Below are 22,881 nucleotides of genomic sequence, written 5' to 3' on the forward strand. Positions count from 1 at the left end.
AAATTGTAGTATTATACTTATGCCAGGCCAGCGAGGTCACTTTATAAAGAAATATAGGCCTACTGAAAACGTGTGCATGACGTCACCATTTTCACAAATTCACGTTTTTACAGCTAGGCCTATTGTTTTCAAAAACTTGTTCCGTTTCAAAAGTTTCCATTTGCAAGGCGCCCAAAACGCGGTTGTTGTGTAAATAAACAGCCAAAATGCATAAAAAGTTGTACATTTTTGCCCTTAGGCAATGACTTTATAGCATTTCCGCAGAAGATACAGTATCTCATAAAACTGATTTCGGGCAGGTTTCTGAAGCAGCATAACAGTTTAATTATATACAGCTAAATAGAGCGAGCTTTGGTGATAACTAAGCAAATATGTTATTACTACAATAGGAAGTGGAAAACGGTGGTCAAAAACGTACATTTACACACAAACTGACCAACTGCGCCTTTCAGATACCATCTTTATTTTTTTTAACTCAACTGTCACAGAATGGAAAGCACAGGATTGTGGGATGTCAAAGACAGCGAAGGATAAAAGCCACTTGAAGGCAAGGGTTAGCAAATAAATAAAAAAAGAATAAAAAAAATAGGGTATGCAACCGGCCCGGGAAAGAGACCAGAGGCCGTTTTCTAAAATGTATGTCAATTGACCCTTCACATGGAGCTTGATTGACAGGTGAGCTGACCAATCATACTCCGCCATCCGTCATTTTGTCCGACAAAGCATCGAGAGTCAGTAGATTAACATGGGAAGATTTGAACTTGAAAAACGTAGTGTAGTCTACCCCTTTCCGCGGTTAAAACAACATTCCTTCGTATGTTCATTCATGTTTTTTTTAGGCTATAAATGAACTAGAAGAGGTGACCGGTTCACCGGCAGCTTTAACTTAAGCTCTACAGCGATCTCGTTAATGAATCAACAGTCCATCGGCTAATCTTCAACATGTTTACTCTTGAAGATTGATCTATTTTTAGAGTTTACTCCGAAAAAGGAATTCAGTTTATGGCACTTCTCATTCCGCAAACAGTGACTGTGGCTCAACTCTGAACAAAATTTTATGACGACAATGCTGTAATGTGATTGGTTATCAAGCCACATGTGATCCAAGTTAGCCTTTATACGCTCAATGGTACAGCCACGTGCTGACCATCGTATCTCCCAATAATAAGACCATCTATGCAGCCTTAAAAAAATCTATAAGATGAAGGTATCTCAGGAGACAGAAAGTCAAGCTAACATTGGATTTGGACGTGGCTTGATGCACGTAGAAGAAGAAACTTCACACAACTCTAACTCACTGGTTCTCACGTCTATCGTGAACGAGGTAGGCTATACCGTATTTGAAGGTGTACAAGGTCTGAGAACTCAGTCTCCTGCTCCATATTTGAGAAACTCTCTAAGTTATTCATTTATGAATGTTTTAGACCTATTTTAGTGTTTTCACTGAAAAAGCGTGTTCAGTTAGAACTTAGAAGTTGTAATATTAGCCCGGGCAATTTTAAATAATCATTCTTTATAGATTTTTCTTCAAACCCTTTTTTGTTTCATCCTCATATCATTGACGAATACAAAATAAAACTTTAAAAGATTAATGTCCAATCTAGTGGTATAGCATCAGTGCTATACATTCACAACTGAAAAAGTACACCAACCTCTTTTTTTTTTTTTTTTAAATCTGCAGTTTATTGTAATATGGAGAGATTATTTTAAAATGAACAACTCCAATTCTTAAAAATAAAAATAAATAAAGGAATAAACACATATTCACATATTCAACAAAGACCATTTCACAATCTCATTCCTTATGCTTTTATTTCTAATAGGGGTTGGAAACATGTTTGACCTCATTGAGCATTTTGTGAACCCAGGATTGCACTGAACGTGGATGAAGAGATGATGTGGAACTTTTTTCAGTAAGCAAGATTCATACACACAAATATTCTCTTTCTCCCCCCATTTCCCCCTCATCATCATTCACTGGTCATGTGTTGGCTTTTGTTCAGAGAAATTCAGCTCTACTCTTTCTTGTCACTCTTCTTTTCGTCCTTTTCGTGATACTCGAGGAAGAAGTCATTGCAGGCGACGGTGAGGGCGCCCACGAGGATGACGAACTCTGTGAAGTCCACCTCACCGTCATTGTTTGAATCCAGGTCTCCCATAACTTTATCTACCGCATCCTTATCCTGTGCATTCTGTGGAGCAAGAGAGATGCGGATAAAGTTTATTAGAAATATTTGACTTTCGCGAAGAAAACAAAACTCTTTCTCCTCACCCCAAGGTAGTTGCCCAGCTCCTGCGTTAGCATCTCTTTGAGTTCCTGCCTACTGAGAGTATATTTGTCGCCCTCATTCCCAGAGTACTTGTGGAACGTCTGGATCATCAGCTGCATCGCGTTCTCCAGAGTGGAGGCATTCTCTGAGTTTAGACCCGACATTCTGGAGAAAAACATTTATAGGTCACTGTAGCAAGTGACTGTATTTAGACTTATAAAATGCACTCAAGGATGCACAAAAGGTTTTCTTTAGGGGGAGTATTTCTGGCTCATGTTAAATATTTAAAAGCCCGAGGCAGGCTTATTTTCTTAGACCGCAACAGTAAAAATATTGCCAAAGAAGCAGTGATATATTCTTGGCATAAAACACAATGACTTCCCCTTCCAGATCATCCTACAATAGGCTTAACTTAACTACAGAAAGGAAATGTGACTCGCCAGATAAGAGTGAAATCCTAAACTGGAGAACACACTCCGAACCTGGGGAGGAAGTTACTCGGCCAAGTGTAATCCGAGCCAATCTCAGTGCACACAACACACTATACACACACATACTGTAACACTGCCCCGGGTTTGAGCTGTGCCCCGTCCTGATGGATGAACTGATAAATATATCGGGTTGGGTTGGAAAAAATAACTTTGGAGGAGAAGAAAACCCTCCTCAGATACTTCTACAGAGATGAGTCACAAGCCATGCAAAACTTGAGGCTGGGAGCCAGAAAAGCCATTTTAAAACAGGCTTGTTTAATAGCTGATTTTTACACCAAACTTTTATTTAGCACATGATTTTTTTTTTGTGCAAAAGGTCTTTATTTATCAGTCTGGTCCAAAAACTCAAAAGGAGCATCAGCAGCACAAAAGCCATCTAGGATAAAGCACTACAATTCACAACTATAATCTGTTCTTCCATCCATCCTTTGCTTTCCCTTACCTTGCTGTTAGATGATTGCTGCTCTTCTGTTCCTTGAGGAGAGATGAATGCTTGTGAAGACAGGAGGCGATGGCCAGCATCTTATATACCTACTTGGTCCTCCTCCCATTATACCTTACACTCCTCCCTCCCTCCTTCCATCCATCCTTCATTTATTTCTGCCTACCTATTTCCAACTTTTGTTCTCTCTGTTTACACATTCACAATGTTAAGGGGAAAATACAAAAACAGTGTTGCAAGAGTAAATGTGATGTTGACACTCATAATTGAAAAAGCGAAAGTTTTCTGCTTTAGATGGTAACTTGAGCAATTGAAAACAAGCCAGATACTTTGTTTTGTTTTGTTGATTTACTTTCCTACTTATCTAATGGAACAACATGAAATTCATAACATGCTCTGAAGACCTGTACTTTACTGAAAGAAGAGCTTTTGGGTAAATAGATATGTTTGATCCTAAAGGTTAGTTATATGTTCTGGTGCTTGTCACATTAAACTTTTAGAGACGTGATAGTTCAGCACCCCGCACTAAATCATTTATCTCCTGTAATTGATGACTTAGACACAAACATCGCTGTCCCAAAAAACAGTCAGCTCTAGAAATACTACAGTATTTGCAGTTATATGGTTTATACATTCTATAGAATAATTAATGTTTTATTTTAAGTCAAATTTTACACTTACCGGTAAGTATTTAAGTATACACTTACATAAAATACACATATGTTAGTAAGTCTATAATTAGAATTACAGTTTTTTACAGTCGCTAGGACACATTTCTCAATACTTAGGTCACTTTTTCAAAACCCTTCACATAGTGAGCACAACAGAAGTATATGTGGGCTAAACTGTGGATCATTTATCAATGACTACATCTTTCAAATTACATTAATTATTTTCTCACTTCGACACAACAACCCTCAAAACTCTGTGTACTTACAGGCCAATTTGCACATGCTTACATACTGGTTTCAAAACTGTTCAACTTAGGTTCAAAACAATAACATAATACAAAACTGTATACGACAGCATTTTGCCACATTTCTACAGTAATATTGTAATGAAATATATTTCGAATCTAAAAATTAAATGGTATAAAAATAATTGGACCAACCACAGCTGATTCCTGTATCTGTATCAGTGGATGGTGTGTAGACAAATGTTTGTACTTTGGAATTATTCAGTGCAAAAAAAATACATTAAATATCGTATTGAAAGTATTGAAGCATACTGCATCATGTCTGATTCATTCCAGTAAAATGTATTGCGATTAATTCTAAACAGTAGAGAGGTAGAAGAAAGAAAGCATTTACAGAGGAAACATTGTATAAAGTTACCTGTTGTTAGTGTTTTTTAGGTCTTGGTTTTGTGGGTGATAAAGTGTGTTTGTTGGCTGTCAACCTTTGCTAGTGTTGTGGAAGAATGTGTTGATTTGAGACATGTATGAAGTGATTTGGTAGTTTTAGTGCATTTTGAATGTGAAATGAACTGCTGTGCCGAGCTGAAAGTTGGTTAGGAGAACTGTGTGAAGAGTTTTGAAAAAGTGACCTAAGTATTGAGAATTCTGTCCTAGCTTACATAACATGTTTAAATTTTTCTCCATTCTGTCACCTGATGGAGTTTTGGTTCCTTGCCACTGTCGCCTTTGTGGCCTTTTTTCACCTTTGTTGCCATTGGCTTTTGGCTTGCTTAGCTGGGGACATTTAATTTAATATTCAACAATATTATTGATCTGCCTGCATTGACACCATTATATGAGAACTGAACTGAGCTGGACGATGACATCACGGTTTTCTCCAGAGTGGCTATATATATATATATATATATATATATATATATATATATATACAACAAAAATGAAACATCACTGAACTTACTCAAGCTAACTGTGACGCAAATTTCTTCTGGAAACAAACTTTGTTGCATTATTTCCCTGTTATCTCTGTAAAGCTGCTTTGAAACAATCTGTATTGTAAAAAGCGCTATCTAAATAAATGTGACTTGACTTGACATGTAGAAGTAACTTTCTTGATGCTTAGAAGTAATGCATATGGTATGCATATGCCATATGCCATAAAATGAAGTGGGGTCAGGTGCTTGAGGACTGATTATGTTACAGGCCAACCAAGGAAACATGGCACAAATGTGGTTACTAACAGCCCAAGGGTCTTTAGAGGTGCTGATTTACTCACGCTCGTGTGTGTGTGTGTGTGTGTGTGTGTGTGTGTGTGTGTGTGTGTGTGTGTGAGAGAGAGCATCTGACTACATGTGGTCCTGTCACACCTGATACTGCTGCAGGTGTTAATTCATCATTAAGCAAACAGCGTCCATACACATATGGCAGCCAACTGAAAACACACACACTTTTACATGTGGTTTACGGGGACCTTCCATAGGCGTAATTTGGTTTTGGTTAAATGGTTTACGAGACCACAGGAACCATGTTTACATTGTAATACCCATGTCATTATACACATTTGTGTCTTCATAAAACACAATTTACACATACTCAGAACCCACACTCACGAATTTAAAGAAAACTAACACATTAAAACATGTATTCATGCTAGGGTACAGGTTGTACCTAAAGCATGATGTTTAGCTTGTATTATATGTCTGAAAATTAATAAACAACTTAAATTACTATTTTGTCATTATTTCCATATTTTTATTGAAAGATTATACAAAAACATTCCTCCAGTAGTGTAACATGTTCTATTTTACCTCATCGTTCTTCCAAATAGACAAAGCTTGAGAGTAAATCTATAAATGCAGTATGGCGTAAATTCTTATGCCTTGTTTTGTTTATCTAGCAAGCATAAAAAGCACTAATCATTGCGTAAAAATACAATTAAAGGTAGGGTAGGCAATTTCGGAAAGGCTAGTAATAGCAAGCTTTGAAAGCATAAGATCCCACCCTCTCTTCAGAGTGTCTCCAAAGCCACGTCTCCAAAACACGTGAATCCGTACAGCCAGAGCAGAGTCTGCGAAGCATCACGAGAGACGGCTTTAAATGACCTCATGTCTCAAAGCACATAACATTGCAATAATAATGACCATAAACAACTTAAAGAGCTCTGACTTGTACCACCTGACTGCTGCAGATTCATTTTGGTTTAATTACGGTATTACGGCTTGAACGCAGCATAAGTTGTTTTGGTTCAGGAGGAACTGTAAAAGGCGGCTGCTGTTTGTTTGCAGCGCTCAGTGACTGTCTGTCTACAACTCTGCACAGCCTCATGAAACGCGACATGACGTGTGATGTCTACGCGAGCAGGGTGTGTGGAGGTATGCAAATACATATATTGGCAGACAGGTATGACATCCTGTTATTCCATTTGGAACGAATTCTATGATTGGATGAATATGTGTTGGTCCTGAGACTTCCTCAGAAGATATATGTACATTTTTAGTATTTATTTATTTTATTATTTCTCAATTTTTTATTGCTAACAAAAAGTGTTTATGAAAAACATTGCCTACCCTACCTTTAAATCCTATGAGTCTTGAAATTAAAACCTGTTACATGGAAATTAGGTAAAAGCAAAGGGGGGAAAAAGTACAACTAGTGCAACATTTTTTCTAGCACTTGTATTGGCCACATGTCATTGTTTCATTATTTCATAAAATGTAAATACATGTAAACAGTATTATAATTTCAATGTAATATATTTAAAATGTAAAAGCCTTTCATATCGTTGTAGTTTAATAGCAGATTGTATATTGCATTAGAGAGAGACCGGGGCTAGTTGTTACACTGGGGAGTCACAAGGGCTCAATCTCAGCAACTATGTGGTTTTGAGTCAAAAGTACAGTTAAACCTTTTTTTTTTGTTATGCATTTCATATATTGTGATTTCACACAAATTATTAATACATTGTGTGCTGGCCAAAACACACATGTGCAAATTTAGTAAGTAAAAAGTGTGACAACTAGCCCTATTCTCCCTTATTTACCACGATTACTGGTGTAAGACTTCAGCATTACAAATTAGTGTCAGTGTAATCGACTGTCATCAGTGTTTTGCGGCTTCTTCTGGACCACTGGCTGAGGTTTTCCGCTCACTCACTGAGTTCGCCAGGTAGCCCACCAGCGACAGGTACTCCTGGAAACTGACTTTCCCATCCTGGTTGTCATCCAGTCCTTTCATCATATCCTTTATTGCTGAGGAACTGTCAGTGCCCTGAGAGAGACAGATAGAATGTGTGAATCATCAACTATTAAGCATTACTCAAACCAGCTTAGCCCAGTCAGGAATGGACACGCGTAATGAGGCATAGTAGGGGCGGACTTAGTGATTTGTTGGCCCTAAGCAAATTCCAGGTATGGGCCCCAACACACCAACTGTGCTCTTTTACTTATGTAACAATAATTTAGCTGTCTTTCTCTCGCATAGTTTGTATGGATCGTGTAGCTTAATTCGGTAAATAATTAGTTAACCTGATGTTGTTTTAAAGCCATATTACCTTTTTTTCAGATCACACAAAAAAAGAAAGCCTATGAGCCTCAGATGTATGTTTATATTTTCTTCTCTGAGGTGAATATCTCTTAAAAAAAGTGTGAGAGAGTCAGACAGCTGTCACATGAACAAATAGTGTAGATTAAGCTATATCTCCGTTTAATCATTTAAAACTAAACATTTAATCATTTTGTTATTTATAATCATTTTGTTATTTATAATTAATTCTTTGGCATTTACTGGCAGGCCCGGTTCCAGAATCAAAACTCTGAGGGTGCTTCTGAAATCAGCGAGGGTACTCTAGCCTTAATGCACACAGCTTGACATTTACTTATGTCCACGTCTAGTTTTGACATTTATATGTGGATGTCATTCCTGACGCTTTTCAGCATGTACGTGCGCTGTTGGTCCTCTTAGCAGCATAAAAATCAAGGCTTTTATTCAAATTCTGAATGAAATTATTTATAACCTATAAACCGTGCAAAGAGAGCTCCCTTTATAATCATTAAAAATCTTACGAAGTTCCATTATAATCAATGGAGCTCTCTACACTGCACAATGAATCTCTTATTTACATTCTGTACTTTGTTACGATGAGAGGATTCGAGGGCACACAGAACTCAGCACTGAACAAAAACTTCCAAAATGTTGAGTGGAATCTAACTTATATACTCTGATTGGCATTTGCGTTCAAGAAATCAACAGATATGTCTGCGATTGGCTCCAAAGCAAAAAAAACAAAAAAAAAACTTTTAAATAGAAACCTTTGACACTCTCCAGAGCGCAAACACATATGCACTGGAGTGTTTGCCAAATATGTTTCACCAATATCAGATTGGCCCCCTGATTCCCAAGCGGGTGCTTACCTCGCTCATTGGTTACGCCACCCCATGACATTATCTTGACATTTATTCATTAATCAAAACATGCTCTGTAGTATGACATGCTATTCACTCCATCTAAAACTATTATTAAAACTAAAACATATTTTGCTGATTATTTTTATACATGCAGGCAGCACTTGTTATGACCTCCAATTGATAGAGAGATTAGGAAATATTTGTACTTTTAATTTTAATTCAGCTGTTACACCACAGGACCCCTTAAAATAAATCAATGAAGGCAAAACACTTTTTTTTTAAATACACAATTTTAACATGAAATCTTTAAGATGGACATGTTATGTGTCAACTAAATGGAGCAAAATGAGATATTTGTTCAAAACATCTGGGCAAATATAGAAGCTCCTTACACTCAGGATGTTGCCCATCTGACTCTTGACTAACTTCTGGAAGTTCTTGCCGCTCACGTTCTCCTTTCCCCGTGCTGAAGACAGGTACTGCATAACAACTGTTTTAATGGCACCCTCCATATCTGTAACTGTACAAAGGAGAGGACAACATACATTACAGTAATATAGAACACAAACTGATTCACTTTTCATCCTCTGACAATCTGTACGTCATGGGATACTTGAGAGGTTCCATGGGATACTTGGAGATAATTTGATCTAGCTTTCTTAAACCTAGCCTATAAAACAAGTATGACTTAGTAATAATATAATATAATATAATATAATATAATATATTTTTCAAACCACTTGTTCTTATCAGGTTTTCAGTGTCTCAGGCTGAAGGCAGGAAAACACATTGGACAAAAAGTTATATATATATATATATATAGGTGAAACTCAAAAAATTAGAATATCGTGCAAAAGTTCATTTATTTCAGTAATTCAACTTAAAAGGTGAAACTAATATATTAAATAGACAAAGTGAGCTATTTTAAGTCTTTATTTGTTATAATTTTGATGATTATGGCTTACAGATATGAAAATCTTTTCACAATATTCTAATTTTGAATTTGGGGTTTTCATAAGCTGTAAGCCATAATCATCAAAATTATAACAAATAAAGGCTTGAAATATCTTCTCATTATCATTAGTAAAAAAATGTAAATTAGTAAAAAAGTTATGGCTTTTACTTGTTTCATTTAGGTTCATAGGAATTCATTTTGGTTCCATTAAAGGATACTTGAAGTAGGCCTACATGAGGTTTCTGTTTTAGGCCACATTTACACGACAATGATTTACTAAAAACGGGAAATGTTTTTCTTATGTCTTTTTTTTTTGCGCACAGACCACGACATTGACAACTGATCCCTGTTCACACGTATCAGCGAAAACGACTAATAAAAGCTGTATAATACATGCCAGGCCAGTAGTTGGCGACGTCACTTTGTAAAAAATAAAATAAAAAATTAATACGCATGTGCATGACGTCGCCTTTGACAAATTCGCATTTTGTAGTTTACACAGAGAAAGTAACGGTATCGTTTTCAAAAACTTAAAACCCTTTTTCCAAAAGTTTGTGATTTCAGGCCCTCAAAACAACCGTTGTTGTGTAATGAATCAGCCAAATTCAGTAAAAAAGTTAAAAATTGTGTCGTGTAAATGGCGCCTTAGTTTGTATCTCCTAGTTTTACATGTGTTACGGTTCGGTATGTTCCCATTTGTTTCCATAGTTACTCATTTGTTAATTGATTAATCTCCCTTCACTGAGGGACCATAAACCATTTTCAACTAAAAATGAAACACTTTATATGCATTTTGGCCATTCATTTACATGAAATGCAAACTTTTAAAAACGGGTTTCAGTTTTGCCAAAGTTTTAGAAAACAATACCATTATACGTGAATTCACCAAAAACGTGAATTTGTGAAAGTGGCGACATCACGCATATTAGTTTTTCCATACAAAGTTCTGGCCTTGCATGCATCATGCAGCATTTTAGGCTCTTTTTTTTTTTTGCGGATACGCGTGAAAGGGATAATTTTCACAACTTTGTTGTCTGTACACGCATGCGGAAAACCCAAAGGAAAAACTTTTCTGTTTTTAGTACATCATTGTTGTGTAAACGTACACTGTATGTGTATAATGAGACATCATTTTCCGTTGTTTCTTTAGTTAGTAAGTGTTAGTAAGTGATGTTTTAGCAGCTGGGACAACAAAAAGGAAGGGTAGGTACTGGAAAATGAGTGACCTGAGGAGAGGGATGATGTTAGAATAATTAAAGAGCATGAAGAAGGCGAGAGAAAGGAGCAGAGGAGGAGTGTGTAGAGCTGTAGAGTATATATACCAAGACAATGGAACCTGTGATCTTTAACGGACATTCAATCCATGGGCTCACATTACCATTGGGGTTGCCTGCTACATGTCTGTTACACTCTCTCTATCTCATCCAAACAACAAAAATACACAAAAGCCCATACACACTCTTTGAAGGATGCCCACTCTCACAGGCCTTTCCTTTTGGATGAGTACCCCTTTAAACCTTTCCTTACAAACACACAAAGTGAAGCAATTAAGTGTATCCTACTGCATTTTATATTATTGTACTGTATCCCTTTGCATATTTGACACTTACAAATAATTAATGATCTAATTTGGGTTTCCATTCAGTGACATTCAGCTAGTCCATAACAGACAAGGTACAGTAAATGAAGGCCACAACAAAATACACCAAAACACCAAGTACGGTGGACAACAACGGTATTTCTGTACAAGTTTGTCTAATGAAAATAAAAGCCTACAAATGAATCATTATAAATACAGGTTTGTTTACACATCACACCATTATATTGTTCAGTATGAAATTGATATACATTTTGAGACCTGCTTAAGATTACAATTTTACTAAATTATTAGTTTTTTTTAAGACTAGCTTAGAGAGTGTGACAGCAAATGAAATCTAAATGTAAAAATGACAATGCACAATAAAAAAAACCTCTAATATTTGATAACCAATGTTTGTACCAATATATCATGCATTCCTAGTTTGTTTGTTTTTTTCTGTCTAAAAAAAGTAAACGGGCAGGGGAAAGAATCAGATTTTTGTAGCCTGTCTGAACAAGGCTTGCATTTTCCTTTGAGACAAGCTACAACGCTCACATGCACACACAAAATTAATGTGATTTTAATGTGGGCGTGACGTATGGGTAATTCTATAGGCTACCCCTTTCAAGTAAATCTTCCATCTGACAGACGTCACACCTGAATACTTACACTACACCACTAACATTAGTACATTACACCACTGCCCTGCCGTCTTCCCAATTACGGATGGACCTCTATTAACCTAATTAGACAGAGAAGCCTGGGCAGGGCTTGGGTGAAAATGACCTGGCGGAATTTACTGAATATAATGGTTATTATTCCCTTCTCTTCTGAGCAGCAAAGGCGGCATTGCATACTGTAGTTGCAGACGGTTCTTTGTGAATAAAGTCATGTATGTGGCTGTGAGAATCTTCTGTTTGCTGCAGAGAGAAGTGTCTTTGTCTTTAAATATGTTGTCATTGTTCTAAATGGGATGCACTTCATTAGGAGTGATACTGAAACTCAGACTGGGACAGACGAAGGCAGAAGCATCAGGCAGGATGATGGATTGGTGCTCCTAGTGATTAGTCCCAAAGGACCTAAACAAACTGTGATGTAATGAGATGCTGTGAAATTCAGAAGTCAACAAAACCCATTTAGCCTTGCAAAACATGCCAGCTGCCAAAAGGAAACGAGCACTAAAAGCACGCTGGAAAGCCCTGCAAGAGACTTGTTCCGACTTCAGTGAGTGCCACACAATTCTCAACACAATAGCTCCATTGTTTGGAACAACTAACTCATTTTTTATAAGATTCAGAAGCATGAAATTAGTGTAGCTTTTCCAATAATAAGTTACTTTAGCAAAAGTATAGGGCAACTAAACGCTGAGCTGCAGGAATTAACAATAATTCCTATTTGTTCAGATATGTCATATGACCAGATTTACAAAAATGATATGCATACTTCGACTCACTTTTCTAAATTAGGGTGTTTTCCTTCTATTTCTAAATGTACCTGTTCAAGTTTAGGTAACTTTATTTTAAGGTGACGTAGTTACACGTTACTACATGTAGTACTAACAGTAAATTATGCATAATTACAAGTAACTAACCCTAAACCAAACCATAACCGTAACTCTATAGTACATGCAGGTAATAATATTACTCATTACTTATTTAAATAAGTACAACGTACCTACGTCACCTTAAAATAAAGTGTTACCCAAGTTTAATATTGTTAATTTTAATTGTAATTGAGTGTTCATTCATTTAAAATCACTCATTGTGTTTGTGCCGGAAAAAATGTGGCTATGATTACATTATAAATTGTATAATTGGATGGACATCTTTAAAAAAAAAAAAATATATATATATATATATATATATATAAATTGCCCATTTAACTGTTGGTTTTATCAACAGTAGCTTATGAAAATGAGACTTTGATGAATGGATGTACTGTATAGTCTGTTCAATTGGTCCAACATATTGACACACCATATACTACAACATTACAACCAATTGAACAGATTGTTTGTTTTCATTTTTCAAATAAATAAATAAATAAATACAGCATCTTCCCTAAATAAGTTCAATGGGAAGATTGTTTTGCTCACTGGGGCAAATAAAAAAAAGTCTCAGTGTGCTTTCCTCCCAGTTTTCTTTACTGAACTGCATTCTATTCTTGCTCCTCTAGATGTCCCTCCAGGCTACTTGTGGTTTATCCTTGTTTCCTGATGGTGACTAAAAAATACCAAACTTGCATCACAAGTTGAAAATGTAAAGAATGAGGATTAGAAAGTGAGTAAATTAATAAGACTGTTCACATTTCTCATGTTCAGCTCACAAAACACATAAACTTGTAAACACTTGTACAGGCATTTCTTCAAGATATTCGTATTCCTGCAGGCTTACCTATAGTTAGCTATCACACAACTCATTGCCCTAAGATGACTGGAATGATCTGATTCATAAAATAAGCGGATACAGGACACATCATAGGCCTATAATATCTATTAGCCATAGGCCTAAGTTTAATTTTTTTTTTAAATACACGCATGGATGTAGTAGCCTAAATTACTTGGGTAATGTCCTTCATTACTAAAGTGTTCTGTTCCGAGAATTTATACTTTTGTAATATGAATACGCTACGTTATATTATTAATATTTTTTCTATAGGCCTATTGAATGATTTGGATCCGAGGGCGTAATTTTGGGGGTGGAATGTCCAAAAAAGGACAGTTTTCAGTATTTTTTCTTTAAGTGGTGGTGTTTTTTCCAGTGTATATGCATGCCTAAATGTTGAAGCTCTCTATCCGTGAGGTGTAAATAATTTCCTTAACGTGTACCAGGCTGTCAGCACTTGCAGGCAACGTTGAGGAAGTTGTCTCGAGTGGGTTATCGGACAGCTCCCACCATCGCTGTCTTATCTCTGTATTTATTATTAACGCCGTTCTGGTGGCCGTGTCGCCGCTGACACATTGAGGTCGTGCTTCGTCCGGTTGAGATGATCGAGAGCCTTTCCCCCAAACGCTCGTAAGGTCGACTGCATTGCTTATCCCCGCAAACGACGCATAATAATGAGCGAATCTATTCACCTTACGCGGAGGATTTGCGGCAGAAGCCGCACGCGCGCGCTCCGAGAAAACGCTCTGAATTAATAAAAGGATGGTTTCTGGTTTCTTATTTGGTGTAAAGGGAGAAGGGCTTGCGTTACATCTATAGGGAATTGGATCGGCTACCTTTAAGACACCGGACAAGTGAGCCTGCGGTCGCGCGTAAGGACTGAAATATTTAGGCAGAGTAGGAGGATTAAACGGAAAGTGACACATTTGCACTGGGCACGAAACCTTATTTATGGAACCCTGTTCACTTGATGCCAAAATTCTTTATTCGTGTCTTCCAACCACCTAACAGACCAGTTTTACAAGCTGAAAAATGCCCCAAACTTCCCTAAAACAAGCGAACACACCAGGCGGAGAGACCAAACTACGACCAGAAAACCACTTTAGGCTAATTTTAGCAAGGGTATCAAGAAAACGGAATTTAAATAAAATATGAATATTCTAAACACAGAAACAGATGTGTTATAATACGCACAAACCCATCCCATTCTATTCTAAACCGACTTATTATTATCAAATAAAACAATAGAGTTTGTCCTCTTAGGATCAAATAGGAATGCTTACCTAGTTTTGCAACAAAACGTTTCTTCAGCTGATTCTTGTCTCTTCTAAGTTAAGCCAGTACAATGCCTATAAAATGCCTGTTCTGTGAATTCCAATCTTCCCAAGTTGCTTTTTTTCCCATCAAATCACTGGGCGTATACCCAGAACTTTATGGGTGGGGAAAACAGGATATATTACTCAAGAGAGGTGTTGTACAGACATAACTCCCCTGAAAGCGTAGTCTACTACTGTCATAACCTAGCTGAAAATGAGGTGAGAGGTGAGAAGAGGGTTTATGAAGTGAATAATACCACTTCAATTGTTTTTTATGGTATAGGTTTTAATACCTAGCACATTTTCAGCTTTCTGGTTTATTATGTTCCGTTCCAACTGCATGGCCCATGTCTAAATGACCTGAGAGAGTGTGTGCCTATCATCACAAGTAGGAGCATGTATTTGGTTGTTGCACAAAGGCTTAGTGAGACACTAGCATAGTGAGATCATCAGCCACACCTTGAGAGTTTAGTCATGTACCGTTTTCCAAGTTTTCAGCCAACATGCTTTGCCACATTCATCAAAAATATACATTTAAGAAGTCTTCTTTACCAGGTAACTTTCTTTCTGCAGTATATGTATGTGAGAGAGGGAGGGGGGAAGAGAGAAAGAATGCAGCTATGAGAGAGAGAAAGCACAGCATACCAGAACACAATTATCAGGAACATGTGCTTTCCAATTACCAAGACAAAACCCACACAGTCCAGTGATTCTCCTCCACCCTGTTCTCCCAGCCCACGCTCTCTGTTTGTTTGGTGTATGCAACATTAATGTAGGTTTTGTTTGCCTTTGAGTATTGTTTGCCATGGTACTACAATACAACAGAATTTCTTGCTGTCACTGCGCATTAAAACTTTAATTACAATGCAAACTTTCAAAAGTCAAAAGTATATAGGCCTATATAGCCTAATGCCTATATATATATATATATATATACAGTATACAACATTATTTTATATTTTACCCATTATAATTTTAATGTAAATACTAATTTGAGGCCCTCTGACTGAATATATCATGCCAGTGAAAATCAGACCTTCTGTATCTGCTCAGAATAGTATGTTAACCTATCAACAATATTTTTTCCATATAAGATCTGTAATATAACATGGGTAGCACTTCTTACAGTTAGAAAACACACATCAGGATAATACCATTCTAAAAACACAGGTGGCACCATGGGTTGTATTTTGGGATCAATAAATCTTAAAAGGCATAAAACGTCAAATCTATCTCTGTATCAGGCAGGAAATGCTGTGTTAAAACCAGGAGTAGCACATGTTGTAAAGCAGGACACACCCAAATCTTAATCCTACCTCTATATTATGAGCTGTATCGCATTGGAATCGCAAAAATGAAACAATAGTAGGCCGAGTCATATAACATAACCTGTAAATATATTTTGAAGGAAATCTTTTATTTATATTATATTAGGCATTAGTTTAGTTAATATTTTCTACCAGTTGTCAAGGTAGTAAAGAAGTTTGCTCAACGTCATAGGCGTAGCCTATCTTCAGAAATAAATGTGTTGTGCAAGCGCAGATGTGAAAAGAACATCTCAAGAGACTGATGGTTTCAGAACTGGTTTGCAGATTAGCTTCAATCATGGTGACATCATGACAACGCTCGACTGATTGATTATGGAGGTTCAGTGATTCTGATGCAGGAATGCATTCCGGCTACATTAGGGCTCCGAACAGCTTGACATAGTTTTGTGTTTGTGATCAGTTAAGTGGCAATTAAACAAAGACAGCTGTTTCAAGCACATGTGGTTTTGTAAATATCTAAAATGTCACTGATGTAAAGACTTAAAATATAAACTGACCTATGTTAACATGCCAATTGTGTGTGTGTGTGTGTGTGTGTGTGTGTGTGTGTGTGTGTGTGTGTGTGTGTGTGTGTGTGTGTGTGTGTGTGTGCGAGTGTGCGAGTGTGTGTGTGTGTGTGTGTGTGTGTGTGTGTGTGTGTATGTGTGTGTGTGCGTGTGTGTGTTTGTGGCAATATCCAAAATCCATATTTTTGAACCCATGAGGAAAACAGCTCATAAATTATATTAAGTGATGTATTTTGAAAATGTAAAAATGCAGAATGTTTTCTTTGATGGGTAGGTTAGGGTAGGGTTAGGAGATGGAATATGTGGTTTTAAAAGACCATTATGTCTATGGAAAGTCCCCATAAAAACTCTCTGTGTAACAGCGCCTTTTAGTGTTTGAAAGAAGGCATTGTCAGATTTACAAAACTTTTTTTTTTTTTTTTTTGCTGAGGTATTGCAGTAAAAAAAAGAGCACATATTTTGAGTGCAGCCTTTGAAAAGGAAAATTAAGTTCTGTAAAGAAATTAACTCATAGGTACAATTTATGTTTGTCTAAAAAACTATTTTCAAGCATTTTATGAATGAATATACACTCTTAAAGGGATAGTTCACTTTAAAATTAAAATTATGTCATCATTTACTCACCCTCAAGTTGTTTCAAACCTGTATTAATTTATTTCTTCTGCTGAACACAAAGAAAGATATTTTGAAGAATGTCAGTAACCAAACAGTAGTCTGTACCCATTGACTTCCATAGTAGGAAAAAAAAATACTATGGAAGTCAATGGGTACAGACTACTGTTTGGTTACTGACATTCTTCAAAATATCTTTCTTTGTGTTCAGCAGAAGAAATAAATTAATACAGGTTTGAAACAACTTGAGGGTGAGTAAATGATGACATAATTTTAATTTTAAAGTGAACTATCCCTTTAACAAATGGTTATTTATTGGCATCTATGGTTCCATGAAGAACCCTTAACATCCATGAAACCTTTACATTGCACAAAAGGTTGTTTATTGTGGAAAGGTTCTTTAGATTATTAAAATGCTCTTCACACTAAGAAAAAAAAAAGATTATTTTAAGAAGTGTTCACTGAAATGTTCTTTGGGGAACCCAGAAGGGTTCGTTGGCATCAATGTGAAACCCCCTTTATGAACCTTTTATTTTAAGAGTGTATAAACGATCATTCATACTTGGAACTGAAAACATGTTTTTCTATGCTGCATTAACTTTTAGCACCATATACAATGTGGTTTTGCAATGTTTTTCCTACCCTATCTCTGCCTTTCCTCCTAGATATTTATAATAGGAAGATATAATGGCACAGATGAGGAAACCAGTAATTAGTTAACTAGTTAACATGAACATGAATACTTCTATAGCATTTATTAATCTTAGTTAATATTAATTTAAACATTTACTAGGCCTACATTATTAAAATCAAAGGTTTGTTAACATTATTTAATGCATTGTGAACTAATATGAACAAACAGCTGTACTTTTATTAACTAATATTAACAAAGATGAATAAATACTGTAACAAATGTATTGCTGATAGTTAGTTAATGTTAGTTAATACATTAACTAATGAACCTTATTGTAAAGTGTTACCGTTATTTGCTATTCTGTTGTAACTTGTGAAAGCTGCACTCTGTGTAGAATGTATTTATGTGCAGACATTGATGACAAATATTGTGATGAGAGCAATTTATTCATTTGATCAAATTAATAATTAAGTTATGGATTAGAATCATACACTTTAAAAAAGCATGAATCAATAACTTCATATACTCCATATACCAAGCTCAATATACTCATGAATTAGCACTGATAAGCATAACATGCACAGTCCTTTTGTAATAAGTAGGAACGCACCAGATGTTTAACGGTGTTTCAAGAAGCATCCTGTAAAACAATAAAGATATTATTTAAAATATTTAAATATTTAAAAAAGAATCATGTTACAACACATGTAACATGATTCTTTTTTGAAACTGCAGTTTATATGTTTGTCATATTACAGTCATGATGTCGTTCGGACTCACCGTGTCTTCTTCTGCAATGTTTCTCCTTAAGCGATCCCAGAAGTGCACTCTGTCAGCTTCATCCTCTGGCCAGTCCAGATATGTGCGGGATCTCACCAGTCTGGCCAAACTATGGAAAGTAGTGACAAATGTCTTATACAATTTATAACAATGGAAAATTTGTCTATTTTAAAGAACTACATAAAATAAGAAACAACGGAGTAAGATGGTGTAAGAATATCACTAAAACTGAATTCCGGGAATAAAACTGAATTTTTGTGGAAACCTTGATAGGTTTTTTTTTTTTCCTACATTTTTTGACAAATAGAAACAGCATTTATTTTAAATATATATTTTTCTTTATACTGTCATTTTTGGTCAATTTAATGTGTTCTTGTTGGATAAAAGTCTTAGCCTACTTTATGGTAACACTTTACAATAATGTTCAATTAGTAATATTAGTTGTGAGAAATTTGACCCCTTTGGCCTTAGGAATGAATGGAATGCGAAGAATGCTTCAGTACACATAAAAGCTATAAGGCCATCTAGTGGCAAGAGTCATGACATATCATGTTATATTATTTTTTCCACAAGAGGTCGGCAAAGACACCAAATGTAAGATATTTTGAGCTGACTTAAGGGTTATTTGCACGAAATTGTGTTATTTTGAATTTAAGTTGAAAGAATGTGAAGAATGTGCTTAAATTATTATTTATTTAATATTTTATTGATAAAATAGTCATAAACAAATAAAAAATAGTAATTTTAAGGTAACAATGATAAATAAAAAATCTCCCCCAAAAAATTGCATTAAAAAATAAAAAAAAATATTATCAAAATGAAATTAAGTATAATTTTAAGGGCTTCCGGTCATTTTGACCCGTGAGGGAAGGATTTGTTACAAAGTGCGAGGGAAGAATGAGAGTAACAAAGATGAATAAATACTGTAACAAATGTATTGCTCATTGATGCATTAATTAATGTTAACAAATGAGACCTTTTTGTAAAGTGTTACCAATATATTTTTTTATGGGCCTCAAACTTATATTGACTGATCCATTGACATCCTTGTACTTCCTAAACTAAACTCTAAATCTGTTGCAGTTTCGCACATTGTCCTAAAGGGGGCATTTTCCATCTTCCATCTTCCCCTACTTACCGATGGAAAGCAGAGAGCTCAAAAGGAGAGATGTGTTCGAGGAAGATGAGGATCAGTCTGTGTTTCTCCTCTTCCAGCTGCCGGTGTGTGGCCACTCGCATCTCCAGACTGCACCAGTCACTACGCAGATAGAGGCGACTGATCAAACACACAGTGCACTGACTGCTGTAGATACTCTCGGTGATGTTGTCCATGATATCTTTACCCACCTACAAGAACATTTTTTTTTTCACAATGAGACTACATCTTGGAGATGGATAAACTGATTATTAAAAGCAGTATACCTCAACAACTACTTCTGTTTTTTTTTATTGTATTTAAATTCAGATGATCACATAGAACATCATTTCATTTATAACCTCACCTCAAAGTCTCTGTTGTGCAAACAGAGCCTCAGTCGCGGATTCCCTTGTTCCTCCAGCCGAGGAGCCATATTTCCCAGAACCCAGGCCTCATCTCGGCTACAAAAAGACACAAAGGCATCGTACTGCATCTCCTGATTCTCCTCGACTCTTCTCCTCCTCCTCCTCATATGCCACTGCCTGCCAAACCTCCTCTCCACCCATCCTCTCAGGCGGAAGAAGAGGACTATGGAAGGCCAGCGAGCAAAGCGATATCCAACGGCTGCCGACAGCAGAAGACAAACGCTGCCAGCTGTGGCTACATAGCAAATGTACTGTAAATCAGTCTGACACAGCTTCTCCATGGTCGCCAAGAAGTTGAGTTTCTTATAGTGCCATACACATTTCTGCTTCTGCAAGTAGATAACCTGGACTTTTTCCGTGCTCTCCGCCCAATCAAGAATCCAGCCATTTTCACAACTGCACTGGAAATCCACTCTGTCAAGAACAAACGCTGTTAGCGCTGGCAAAACTTCAAACACACCATCAATCAAGACCAGAGGACTGTCGCTGTAGAGACGCAACAGCTGCAGAGACGTCAGGTCTTTAAACATACACTCGGTCAGGAAGCTGAGATGGCAGTTTACCAGCACCAGGGTTTGGAGTTGCGTTAGGTTCCTGAAGACACTTCCAGCTTCTGTATAATTCAAGAAGTTCAAGTCGATGAGCTTGAGATGCTTGAGACGGTGCAGTGTATTGATTTTAGTATAACTGAGACTTGCTCTTTCAGATTCTACTAAGAACTCAAAAGATTCCAGGTTTGGGAAATAAGGTGCCATGAAGTCATTCTTGCATATGAAAAATGTGCAATTCACTTTCAGCTCTCGAACTGCTGTGAAAACAGTAGTATTACAGTCCACAAAATCCAGCCGGTCTCCACTTAGCTCTAGAATAAACGTTCCCTCGGGCTGTGGTGCACTTCCCAGGAAAAAAGTTGTTCCATAATTTGCATCGATACTTAGTCGTTGTATTTTCGGTGGAAACCCATTAAAAATCCTATTTAAATGCAACTCATAAACATACTCCAATCTACCAAATGACAGTTCACGAAGCTCCCGCTGGTCCCGAAATGTTCCGTCCTCAATAGTCTCAATGATGTTATCATCGATAAGCAGGACCTCCAAAGCCTGAAGGGTTCTGAAATCTTTTGCAGTAAGCTGCGAGATCTTGTTCGAATCAAGCTTGAGAATTTTGAGGTGATGCAAACCATGAAATGCATTCAGCTGAAGGGTTTTTATGGTATTTTTACTGAGAAAGAGCTCCTCGAGAAGAGGCATACAAGCAAACTGGTCTCCGGCAATATATGTAATTGAGTTTCCGGTGAGGTCTAGTGAGGTTAAGGACGACACAGACCCGTTCACAGCAACACAGAACGGTGCTTCTGTCAACTTCATGTGGGTCATCTGCAGTACTTGCATACCTGTGTTTCCTGTCCAGAAACTAAAGTCCAGATAGTCTACTTCCAATCTGCTGATGAATAACTTGGTCAATGTCGTCCCACAATCCTTTAAGTGCTTTGCAGACAATCTGTCTGTTGATATAAAAACGAGACTGAGGGACCGAAGATGAAGGTTGGAGGCGAGATGACACAAATCTTTGAAGTTTGTCGAATATTTTTTTACTGGAGTCCCTGTCAAACTCAACTCACCGACCATTCCAATCCCAGACTCCCAAATACTAACCAGAGACTCGCCTGCGAACTCAAGAAAAAGGCTGGAAAGGTTCTGGAACACAACTAATGAGTTTGCTTGAATGATTTTGATACTGTTCCCTATTAGGTAAAGGTTTCGAATCCCAGAAAGAACCGGCACAGGCCAGGTCTTTGACACCCCTGGACATTCTTTGATCTCAATCGTTGAAATCCCGCTGTCTATCACATTCAGGTCCTTCAGATGGGACATTCCAACCGGAAGATAACAGAAAATATCAATAAGGTCCAGTGAACAAGTTCTGGTAATGTCTAGTTTGATTACACTAACCAATGGATCAAAAATATTGATGGATACGTTGGCTAAATTCAGACCTTCCAGTGTCAACTCCTCCAAGTTAGTCAAACCAGCAAATGCAAGGCTTTCCATGGCAATGGACCTGCAAATTTGATCACTGATAAGCAGCCTCAAATACTTCAGATTGGGGAGTCCTGAAAAGGCACCAGATTGAACATTCTCAAGGCTTTCACCAACTATTTGAAGGACCTCCAAAGAAGGTAAGTGTGAAAAGGCATTGGCAGGAATGCTTGCTATATCGCTGAAGATACAAAGGGATCTAACCTCAAGGCCTACCTCCGACAGATCAGTGCGCAGGTCTTTAATATTGCAGTCTGTGTATGGACCCCTTCCTGGTCGATGGTTGCAGTATGGAGTCCTGGGCATGTCTCTGAGGAGATGCTCCTCGCTGGTTATGCAGCGTTTAGTTATAAGAGTAAAAACAACATTGGAGATACTTAAACCTAGTGCAAATCTCCACCAGAAGCTAAAGCAATTTGAGTCAGTAACACCCATTTTAGAGCAACTTTAAACAAACCTCTTCCTATGCCTCTTCTTTGCAGATGTTTTTCATTCGCTTTTAACCTCACACTGTACTTGTTCAGACCATGAACTATTATTTCCCTCACTTCCTCTTTTCACACTTAAAAAAAATATTTCAAGCCCTGCCTCTTTGCCGTTTAACTTTTTTTTTGTCATGGAACCACCAGTTTGTCTTAATTATTCTTAAATGGGACATTTCTT

At 37.0% G+C, this 22,881-nt stretch overlaps 3 protein-coding genes across 5 annotated transcripts; all 3 read right to left on the reverse strand.

Annotated features, from left to right (window-relative positions):
- Nucleotides 1-1,671: 1,671 nt before the first annotated feature.
- s100t (S100 calcium binding protein T) lies at nucleotides 1,672-3,397 on the reverse strand. Its single transcript, XM_079626391.1, has 3 exons — nucleotides 3,204-3,397; nucleotides 2,273-2,435; nucleotides 1,672-2,192 (listed from the first exon to the last, which is right to left on the reverse strand). Exons 1-3 carry the CDS (start codon nucleotides 3,281-3,283, stop codon nucleotides 2,016-2,018), a joined length of 420 nt encoding a protein of 139 aa, XP_079482517.1. The 5' UTR covers nucleotides 3,284-3,397; the 3' UTR covers nucleotides 1,672-2,015.
- Nucleotides 3,398-5,842: 2,445 nt separating this feature from the next.
- Nucleotides 5,843-15,127, reverse strand: LOC307006085 (protein S100-A13). The gene is made up of 3 exons (XM_079626720.1): nucleotides 14,721-15,127; nucleotides 8,912-9,039; nucleotides 5,843-7,383 (listed from the first exon to the last, which is right to left on the reverse strand). Exons 2-3 carry the CDS (start codon nucleotides 9,029-9,031, stop codon nucleotides 7,216-7,218), a joined length of 288 nt encoding a protein of 95 aa, XP_079482846.1. The 5' UTR covers nucleotides 9,032-9,039; nucleotides 14,721-15,127; the 3' UTR covers nucleotides 5,843-7,215.
- A 3,135-nt stretch (nucleotides 15,128-18,262) lies between these two features.
- Nucleotides 18,263-22,727, reverse strand: LOC307005995 (uncharacterized protein). Of its 3 annotated transcripts, XM_079626582.1 has the most exons (5): nucleotides 22,676-22,727; nucleotides 20,116-22,546; nucleotides 19,752-19,960; nucleotides 18,614-18,722; nucleotides 18,263-18,473 (listed from the first exon to the last, which is right to left on the reverse strand). In XM_079626582.1, exons 2-5 carry the CDS (start codon nucleotides 22,522-22,524, stop codon nucleotides 18,462-18,464), a joined length of 2,739 nt encoding a protein of 912 aa, XP_079482708.1. In that variant the 5' UTR covers nucleotides 22,525-22,546; nucleotides 22,676-22,727; the 3' UTR covers nucleotides 18,263-18,461. The 3 variants fall into 3 exon arrangements, with proteins under 3 accessions (XP_079482708.1, XP_079482707.1, XP_079482709.1); XM_079626581.1 differs by lacking the exon at nucleotides 22,676-22,727 and having other exon boundaries at nucleotides 20,116-22,669; XM_079626583.1 differs by lacking the exons at nucleotides 18,263-18,473; nucleotides 18,614-18,722; nucleotides 22,676-22,727 and having other exon boundaries at nucleotides 19,752-19,871; nucleotides 20,116-22,669.
- Nucleotides 22,728-22,881: the final 154 nt, after the last annotated feature.

This window comes from Phoxinus phoxinus (assembly GCF_949152265.1).
Source record: "Phoxinus phoxinus genome assembly, chromosome: 10".
Taxonomy (NCBI): Eukaryota; Metazoa; Chordata; class Actinopteri; order Cypriniformes; family Leuciscidae; genus Phoxinus; species Phoxinus phoxinus.